This window comes from Melanostigma gelatinosum (assembly GCF_949748355.1).
Source record: "Melanostigma gelatinosum genome assembly, chromosome: 13".
NCBI lineage: Eukaryota > Metazoa > Chordata > Actinopteri > Perciformes > Zoarcidae > Melanostigma > Melanostigma gelatinosum.
The window spans coordinates 24,767,583-24,778,579 of NC_136646.1; the positions used below are offsets into that span (position 1 = coordinate 24,767,583).

At 42.3% G+C, this 10,997-nt stretch overlaps 1 protein-coding gene across 1 annotated transcript in view; it reads right to left on the bottom strand.

The window, feature by feature from the left end:
• Window positions 1–976: 976 nt before the first annotated feature.
• Window positions 977–10,997, bottom strand: part of gsg1l (gsg1-like) — a gene marked incomplete at both ends in the record, with an annotated part of 20,537 nt that continues 10,516 nt past the window's right edge. The window contains 3 exons of the mRNA XM_079281693.1: window positions 977–1,331; window positions 4,330–4,441; window positions 6,351–6,503. Of these exons, the coding sequence (XP_079137819.1) occupies window positions 977–1,331; window positions 4,330–4,441; window positions 6,351–6,503 (620 nt within the window). The remainder of the gene's footprint in view (window positions 1,332–4,329; window positions 4,442–6,350; window positions 6,504–10,997) is intronic.

Below are 10,997 nucleotides of genomic sequence, written 5' to 3' on the forward strand. Positions count from 1 at the left end.
CACTTGGTCTGTTATGATTGACAGCTTAGATAAAGAGGCTAAGTCCCGCCCCTTTCGGTGTCCCCCACGGGACCTTATTTCTGAAAGAATATCTACGGTAGTCAACGGCGAGAGACAAATATTTTTTTTTATCCTGTTTGAATTGTGCCACGAATTACTCACGATGTTTGTCAATTTAAAAGATAATTTTTCACGTCAAGAAAGTCGCAGTTTGTCGTAGCATCAGTTAGTTTAGTGTGAAACCGATCATTGAACTACATCTCTCATCTCGCACACGTCGCTAGCTAACTTTGCGGTGTTCCTAATGTAACGTTATCTTCCCTGACGTGTTTTATCCAGCTACTCTTTTAATCAGCCGGTAACCTCCGGTTCTGCCGAGCGAAGTCAATGCAGAACTGTCTTAAACCGTACATTCCCTCTAATGTCCAGCAGGGGGCGACTCCTCCGATTGTATAGAAGTCTGTGAGAGAATGACCCTACTCGTACATATTTTTCCTCGACATAAGGTCCCACGGTGGTTAAGGTCTCCACCGGAAGAGGCAGGACTTCACCTCTCTGTGGAGGCTCATGTTAGAAAACCTACGGTAGCTATTCCTGTGTAACTGACATTTAACGGCTCTCTACTTTTGTTGCTACTCTTCCGAATAACCTTTTATTTTGTAATTGCCACTTCTGGCCCACTTTTAATGTATCTAAATTGATAACAACCCTGTTGAAATACTACACATAGCACCTTGACTTCTGCTGGAGAACACCTTCCCGTCCACGAAGGATCTTTTTCTCAGGTCTCAGAGTCACAGATCTGTCTGTTTTTTCACACATTATATAGATTTTCAGTTGATATATAAAGAAAATATCCGTCTAGTTAATGAATTCAATGACTCCGTCTCTTCTCGACGAGTTAATAATCTCTCTCAAACAGAAAATAAGGGCTGCGGTGCTTTCGTGTTCGGTGGAAGAACCCGTTCACGGATTCTCAGCACTGCTCCTCCCCCAGCGAGTCTGTGTTCTCCCCCAGGTCTATGGAGGCCGACGTGCCTCTCATCTTTCCTCGCCCGGGGCCAGGACCCGGACCGGGAACCGGGCCCCCGACGACGAGCCCGGCTCTGGCTCCGCCGTGGCCCGGGTAGACCTCCACGGTGCTGGAGATGGACTGGAGGGAGCGGTCCTGGAAGTAGTGGAAGGCCTCCTGGTCCAGGTAGTTCTGCTCCTCGCGCAGGCCCTGCTCAAACAGCTTGCGCTTGTGTCTGAACTCGATCACCGTCTTGGTGTAGGAGTTGAGGGTGGTGACGGAGGCGGCCATGCAGCAGGTGAAGGAACCCCAGGCCATGCTGGTGGGAGAGGGACACAGTGAGGGAAGAAGAAGAGTGTGATACCCATGTGGCCAGACTTAAATATCAGAAATATCTCTGCAACTATTGGACCGACTGCTTAGAACGTTTGACGGATATTCACGTCCCTCAAAGAATTAATGTGTGAAATATCGATGACGTTATTGTCTCTCAATGTGTTCACATCAAACACAAGAACGAGGATAACATTAAGACAATAAATCAAAAAGTATCACCAAAACATACGTCAAACCGATAAACATCAGGCGATGACACAACTCACAAACTATTGTTTGGAACGGTGACGACTTTCTTTTCCTGAAATAAAGTGCGATGCAGTTTACCGGATGATTTATTGTCGAGGTGATTAGTGTGTCAGCTGTTTTCTCAGGCTGTAAATTAAGCTAAAGAGCTTCAAATTCACGTTAATTATTCGTCCTCAAGGAGCATTTTGGCCTTGAGATTCATCACTCCGGCTGATTTTATTCCACCTAGACGATCCTGAGCGACTCCCTCGAGGGGTTTAAAGGAGCAGCCTTCACTCGAATGACTGACGGAGAAAATCTCCTTCTAACAGCTTCTTGTTCCTGATTTCTTTCCTTCTGTCGTCACATTTTATTCTCATTTTCTTCTCTTAGCGGGAGACACTGAAAAATGTATCCGTTAGAAACTTCCCCAGTTGATAACTTACATGAAGGCAATTCTTTTTTGTATTACAAGTTTTCTAAACATTTTATATTTAAATTTGTAATTGAGGCATTATCTTATTAAATATGTGCTCATTTTCATACATTTCCAGATCATAAATCTGAACATTAGAAGGTTTTTACTGGGGGGATTTTGGAAATATCTTTGCACCACTCCATAAATCAGATAATACTATCAACAGTCGTAAAAAAATAATTGAATCTCCATGTTTTTAGTATTAAAATGTGTATAAATGAGTCTCTGAATGCTGAGTGAACAAACCCCTCTGTGTGAACCTTCAGCACCCAGAGAGGAATGAATAGAGTCACAACATGAACTCATAGATATCACCATGAATATTCACCACTTCATCACTCACATTAAGAGACTCTACAGGAGAATATTCACCACTTCATCACTCACATTAAGAGACTCTACAGGTGAATATTCACCACTTCATCACTCACATTAAGAGACTCTACAGGAGTATAGAGTCAACACATGAACTCATAGATATCACCATGAATATTCACCACTTCATCACTCACATTAAGAGACTCTACAGGTGAATAGAGTCACAACATGAACTCATAGATATCACCATGAATATTCACCACTTCATCACTCACATTAAGAGACGCTACAGGTGAATAGAGTCACAACATGAACTCATAGATATCACCATGAATATTCACCACTTCATCACTCACATTAAGAGACTCTACAGGAGAATATTCACCACTTCATCACTCACATTAAGAGACTCTACAGGAGAATATTCACCACTTCATCACTCACATTAAGAGACTCTACAGGTGAATAGAGTCAACACATGAACTCATAGATATCACCATGAATATTCACCACTTCATCACTCACATTAAGAGACTCTACAGGAGAATATTCACCACTTCATCACTCACATTAAGAGACTCTACAGGTGAATAGAGTCACAACATGAACTCATAGATATCACCATGAATATTCACCACTTCATCACTCACATTAAGAGACTCTACAGGAGAATAGTCAACACATGAACTCATACATATTACCATGAATATTCACCACTTCATCACTCACATTTAGAGACTCTACAGGTGAATATTCACCACTTCATCACTCACATTAAGAGACTACAGGTGAATATTCACCACTTCATCACTCACATTAAGAGACTACAGGTGAATATTCACCACTTCATCACTCACATTAAGAGACTACAGGTGAATATTCACCACGTCATCACTCACATTAAGAGACCCTACAGGTGAATATTCACCACTTCATCACTCACATTAAGAGACTACAGGTGAATATTCACCACTTCATCACTCACATTAAGAAAACTCTACAGGAGAATATTCACCACTTCATCACTCACATTAAGAAGACTCTACAGGTGAATATTCACCACGTCATCACTCACATTAAGAGACCCTACAGGTGAATATTCACCACTTCATCACTCACATTAAGAGACTCTACAGGTGAATATTCACCACTTCATCACTCACATTAAGAGACCCTACAGGTGAATATTCACCACTTCAACACTCACATTAAGAGACTACAGGTGAATATTCACCACTTCATCACTCACATTAAGAGAAGTATTTATTGCGTTACACGTTTTCTGAAATGTTGTGTTTAAATATGTAAATGAAGCGTTATGTAATGGTAACATTTGGTGAATTTAGTAGAAATTGTATTGTTTTGTATCGCTGTTCGTAATCCATATTTAATGCTACTAATGCCACTAATGTTGTCATTATTGGGGCTCAAAGCACATCGGTGACCTCGCAAACAGCAGAAAGGACGTTAACGATTTCCCCTCAAGCTCCATTGAGGAGCTTTGAGCGTCTCACGTCACCTTCATCCACGGATAGAATGTTTCTGAAGTAAAGGAAGACGTTCTGAGGCAGCGAGGATGAGACGGCTCTCTCTCTTCAGACTCTCTGTCCTCGATCCACGAATGAGCGACGTGAGCTCAGACGGCTTCACCTTCCATGCAGGGAGCAGAAGAGGTCGAGGTGCTTCATGTGTTGTCTGGTTAATTATCAGAGAGAACAAAAGCTCCCCGTGCACCTCAACACACTGCCATAAGCAACAGCCTGAACAGATGATTCATGGGTATTTGTTTATCGGTGTGATTTAGGTGCAACAATTGTCCTTTAGTAATAACGCAGGGGCCTTTAGACGCAATAGGTTTGATTAAAATGATGCGTGTGAGTGTGTGTGTGTGTGTGTGTGTGTGTGTGTGTGTGTGAGTGTGTGTGTGTGTGAGTGTGTGTGTGTGTGTGGGACTGACCAGAAGGACCAGCCGTAGTCCCAGCTGTGAGGCCTCCAGTCTTCAGGACCCATACTGACTGTGATCTGGAACACCTGAGTGTACATCATGTGAGCCACCATACCCAGAAGACCTGCAACACACACACACACACACACACACACATCATTATAGGCAACATTTTATACGTCAAACTAAATCCAAAATGGGCCGAGCCAAGGGTCGATGACCATTAACAGAACAGCAGTAAATCACTTCACCTGAAGTCACAGCTCAACGTTTTATCAGTGATGAATCAGAGCACATGTAACGTAATAATTAGTCATCAAGCTGCACCCATTGATTTAACGTGAGACCCTGGATCAATTAGAAATAGGGAAACAATCCTTCATAAACATACAGTAAATCAAAAACACCACAGTGTGAATGAGTAAATGAGAGAGAATGACATTAATGCAGTGGTTATACATCACTACCCTGTGTGTGTGTGTGTGTGTGTGTCATGTGGAAGTGTGTGATGGGTTAGAGCCACGTGTCTGTGTTTGTAATCAGTGTGTGTGTGTGTGAAGCATCATGCCACAGTAAATAAAACTCAGCTGCAACAGATTTACAGTTCGCCGTAAAGAGAGCATCGTTTCTCCTCGACCTTAACACCATGACAGATTTCTTAGAATTGTGTGTGTGTGTGTGTGTGTGTGTCACATGCTCGTAAATACACAAGGTCATTCACCTGCTTCCCTGTATTTTTGGCGGTGTATATTTAGCTCTAATGTTACCTGTCACGAATGTTTATGGTGCAGTCAGTGAAGTGCAGATCTCCACCAGGTGTGTCAGACTGTGGGTTAATAAATACAACCAGTACGGCGTCGTAAAAACACAGCATCCAAAACAAAAAAAGCTGTTTCCCAAACTGTTTCCCCCAGGAGGCAAAGAGAAGTCAAAGCTTCATGAGTTAACGCTGCATTCTCTCTAGTGGCCACCAGGGGGCGACTCCTCTGGTTGTATAGAAGTCTATAGAAAATGACTCTACTTCTCTCTTGATTTATTACCTCAGTAAACATTGTAAACATGAGTTTATGTCTCAATCTCTAGTTTCAAGTCTTCTTCAATACAGCATGATGTTCATTTAGTACATTATGGTCCATTTAGAGTCACACAGACCATAAAGCAGGGGATGCTTTAGGGCGGGGCTACAGTCATTTCCTGCTCACTGGTTACTAAAAACAATCTGTCTGTCCATCAGACATCTCTGGTAGAGACCTGTCAATCACTGAGTAGCCCCGCCCTACAGAATACCCTCCTCTATGGTCTGTTTCACTCTAAATGGACCATCATTTAGAGATTTACTAGGCAGAGATAAACAGCTGTTTGACACCATCACTTTTTGCAGTGATGACTATATTTTACTACATTATGTTAAATCCTCTGTCTGCACTGATCTCGGTCGTCTCATGATCAGAGAAGAGAACTCTGATTAATATCTGGATTCAGGATTATTTTATCAGAATCAGAAACTGTTTATTACCAAGAACATTACACATACAAGGAATGTGGCTCGCTGATTTGGTACGCAACAGTAAAAGTGCAACAGCATAAAACTTAATTAAAAAATAGAAAATTAGAAATATATATGGTGAACAAACTTAAAGAACCTTCATTAGCATCACAAACTGTGTTTTAATTCTATCACCTGTGAAGTGAGGGTAAAGAACAGGAATCGTCAGAGATGCTTTAAAAATAATCAGTGAAGAAGAGGAGGAAGAAGAGGAGGAGGAGGAGGAGGAGGACAGCGTGCGACACGGTGCACACAGAGCCAACCTCTTGTGTAAGAGGTTCAACATGAGTTTGGAGAAAAAAAATCCTACAATCCATCAGAGCGAAAGGCTTCCAGGGGTTAACCTCTGACCCTGGACGACTTCTCACAAATCTGCATCAGTCTCCTCCTGATCCTCAGGCCGCCTCTGAATGTAGAAGTGTGTCAGAGGAACGTGACGTCACAGAGGGAGGAGAGAAACGCTCTCCGTGTGTCTAAGACGTCTTACCGGACAGCACGGTGAAGACGGCGGCGAAGGCGTTGAGTTTGAGTCCGTCGATGACGTTGCTGGAGTGGAAAAGCTCGAGACACATCAGGCTGAAGCCGACCAGCAGCAGCAGGATGTAGAGCACCTCGGACACCACGGACAGCCACAACACACCTGCAACACACACACACACACACACACAGCTGGTACACACAGACGGTGTTCGGGAATAGGAACATTAAAGCATAAACCAAACCTCCTGACCTGCTTGTTTACAAGTCGGGTTTACTGTAGAAGTGAAATAACAGTGTGAACTTACATGCTTCTTCATACTGTGCACAAATGTTGTGTCACGCTTCTCTGAAGGCGAGCTTACTTCTATATCTGTGTTTCATATACATTGAGTGTAATAACAGAATATAATGATAGAATTAAAAAAAGAAGGAAAATAAATGGGAAAGATGATGTTTGTTCCACACTTGTGCAGCTTCATCAGGTTGTGTTTTATTCCAGAAACTAACTGAACTTTGGCAGATGATGTGAAATGTTCGGAGGGTTTATGTTTTAAAATTTGCAAGAAAAAAAAAATAGCATCAAACCACATGACCAGAGCCATAAATCTGTTTAAAATAGTACATTATCAACAGACCTGCAATGGCGGTTAAGTTTAAGTTGAAAACTCTTTCTAACTTTCAGTGTTTTAATAGATGAGGCTGCATCAATACAACTTAAAGTAGCAATCGGCAAGTTTTGCTTTAACGTATCATTGTGAATTAAATGTTGAATAATGTCACCATCTGCTTTTAGATTGGTTTCCTATCAGCCTCACTCTCACTGCCACGAGGTACGATCTCCCAGGAAAACAAAGGTAGAGTCATTTTCTATAGACTTCTATACAACCAGAGGAGTCGCCCCCTGGTGGACACTAGAGAGAATGCAGCTTTAAGACAGAACAGGAGCTTGCTGCCTGACATTGACGACCCTGGATGGTGGAACAACCACTGTAACGACGTTGACGGAGGAGGAACTCCATGAAGAAGAGCTCCGGGACTTGAGAAGGTTTCAGACCGACGTTCAGGTTATAACAGAACCTGCCTGCTTATTATCACAGCCCTGTGTTTAAATGTGCCTTCACCAGAGCACGGTGTCATTAGAGGCTCCGATTAAAACACGGACAGCGATCCGGCTGTACCGCTTTAAAACACCGGAGAAATGACACCGATAAAGACTTCAGTGATGTGAACACTGTGCTAAGAAACTATGTAACTCATTAATAATTTAGATTTGGCCCAAGTATTAAACTAACAACTGTTTGAGTACGGTACTTACAATATATGAGCTGGGATTTTCAGTAGAAAGCTCATAAATACAGTGTTTCCCATTAGACCATGAATGCAGCGTGACAACAGACTTCAGATGGATCTGAAACAGGCGAAGTCGTGTATAAAGATTTATTATATCATATTTCACGGTGAGAAACAAAGCTGCAGAACAGAAGCAGGAGAGAAGAGACAGAGGATGAGCAGAAGCCTCCTGCTGGGGGGGGGAGGGGGCATCAGTGATAGAAGCAGCACGAACCACTTCACCAGCACGAACCACTTCACCAGCACGAACCACTTCACCAGCACGAACCACTTCACCAGCACGAACCCCTTCACCAGCACGAACCACTTCACCAGCACGAACCACTTCACCAGCACGAACCACTTCACCAGCACGAACCACTTCACCAGCACGAACCACTTCACCAGCACGAACCACTTCACCGTGTCACGGTGCAGGAAGGAGTGTGACGGCTGCTCAGATCACCTGACGGAGAAACTAAAGCTGCAGGGTGACAAACAGAGCGGCGGTTCCATCCGGATGCTTGTTTTCTTTGGTAGAACGCGTTCTCTGACGTCCGTCTGTCCACACGGAAACATCTCAGCAGCTATTGGACGGATGGTGATGACTCATCGTTCATGTTCCCCTCAGGATGAACCGTAATGACTTTGGTGACTTTTCATCAGGCGCCATCATCAATAAGCCAACTGATGCCGTTCCCAACAGCCTCAGCTGTGTTTGGTGCTAACAGCTAATGCTAGCATTGTGTCATGAACATGAACAGCGCGCTCAGACGGAACTTCATTGATGCCAATGAAGTCAATTTCAAAGAAGCGTGAATAACATCTTTTAACCACCAGATATCTCCATGGAAATTCTCTAGTTGATTTCTTGCACTTAGACAATTATTTTTTTATATTACAAGTTTTCTGAAAATGATCTTATTAAACATGCTGACTTGCAAACAGTTCCAGAACATTAATCTAAACATTGGATGAAGCAGGATCAAAATTCAATTCACAGAAGGGAATTCAGGATGTCTCTTTGTTTCACTCCATAAATCACAAAGTATTGTCAACAGTCATTAAAAAAGCGATTTCCTCGGTGTCACCCTGAATCACGAACCTCACGCTCCACTTTCTACTGAGCGGCAGCTTTTCATTTCCAGCCGTCGTTAGAAACGCGTTCCTGGGTTTGTAAAATGCCTTTAAGGGAAACTCACAATGCAACAATATTGACCTTATTGAATATGTATCAGCAGAGTGAGACTTCATTAAACAGCAAATAGGAGCTGATAACAGGAAGGAAGGAGCTCATCAGACCGAGCCTCGTATAATTACAACTTTAATTACTCTCAGAGAGTGTGTGTGTGTGTGTGTGTGTGTGTGTGTGTGTGTGTGTGTGTGTGTGTGTGTGTGTGTGTGTGTGTCTCCATGAAGCATGATGTCAACCTGTTTCTGTGTTTGACTGCATCTTTCAGGCTTTTCTCAAAACATTTCCGTGTCAGGAAAGCATATTTATTGAGATTTAGACCCACAGGCCACCTCAGCGACACGATTATAGATTAATTGATGGATTGATGAATTGATTAATTGATTAAATGGTGGATTTAGGATGTAAAATTAAATCAGAGGATTCATTTTAATAACTTTCAGTGAATATAATTAGGGCTCCAACTCATGATTTCGACGATGTCACTACTGCTTAACATTTCAATTTATTTCAGGAGTAATTCATTAAATAATTATATCGTTATAAGAACTCACTGGGTTTAAAGCACAAATTAGTTCATCGTATTATCTCTCAGTGAAATAATAGAGAGATGAATTCATGCAGTGTATGATACATGCTGGTTGAACGTCACTGCTTTCATTGCATCATATTTACAGGAGAGGTTTCTGAGGAGAGCAAACGTGGCCACGAGAAGACTTTAAACACGTTGCTGTGACCTACAATACTGTGTATTATTAAAGACAACAAATATATAAAAACGTCACTTGCTGCCATTTCCTCTTCCTTCAGTTTGACTTGCAGCTCAGTCGCTATGTTGTAGTTTTACTGCTTAAACCAGCCAGCAGTTAAAGCAGCATCGAGCGTTATTGTTCCACAATACGAGGCTGATATGAAACGTGTTCAACAAACTTTGTTTTCCTTTTTTGGTGACGTTGAAATTCAACGTATCCCGTGGTTGGCAGAAACCATTAACACGTCTGACATTCTTGGTTGATGCTTTTGTTATTGAGCTTGAAAAACATTTTGTCTCAGTTTGAATCTGCGTCATGTTTCCCTCAGGAGTTGGTGGAGAGCAGAGTCAGAGCTGAAAGAAAGAGGGCTCACATTCATCCCTCTGTGTTTGTGTGTTCTGGTTTCTACCACTTTCACCAAAAATACTTCATAATCATAATAAAGTACTTCATAATATGTGAAGTGGCCAAAAACACGATTTAATCAGGTTAGAAACTGTGTTTCCTTTCAGTCAAAACACTAAATATATAAATCCATGAGTTGCACAGTGAAGGCAGCGATTGGACGGTTACTGAATCATAAATCTTAATGAGTGAGAACGTACAGAACTGGGTCGGTGGCGGGTTCTGCTCGGGGACTTCTGCACTCGTGACTCTCTGGAGTGTTTCCTTGTAATCAAATTGGATTTCCTTGTTTGTTTGTATTTGTTGAGGTTTTCATGAAGAAGGAGCTTGGATGTGCGTGAGGAGCAGCTGTTCTGAAACACAGCATGTTCCGGCTGGAAGGGAGGCAGATGAACATATTGTCTCCTCGTGTGAGGGGAAGGTCGCCCCGCTCGAGACATCATCTCATCCACCGCCGCTCCGTGCTAACGCCGCTGCTCTTCCCTCCAGATGCCATTAACAGACAGAACATCGCAGAACTTTCACTGTTAACGACCTGCTCTGCATGAACCAGCGAATTAGAGAAGCTGCAGCCACATGCACCAAATATTCCCTTTCCTCTGGACGCTCAAATACTCCTTTTATGAGCTGCAGGATGTAAACACCGAGTGCTGTTGAAGAAGAAGAGAAAAACCTGCTCTCATCTGCAGCTAGGAGGAATCTGGAGCATAAATATATCTTGTTTTGCATAAAGGATCCTATTAAAAAACACATAAAAAGACGAAACAATAAAAGCCAAAGCAGCTTTTTAAAACATTAATGATGACAAAAACATGAAGTAATGAAGGAGAATACCTATAAAATAAAAGAAATGCTGTTTTGTTTTGGTCCAAAAAATGTAAATTACTTTTATCATTAAAAACAAGACTGACGCGTATCGACTGTGCTGAGTCAGCAAAGCCTGCTGAGAGGAAGTCAATTCATTCATGAAGGTAAC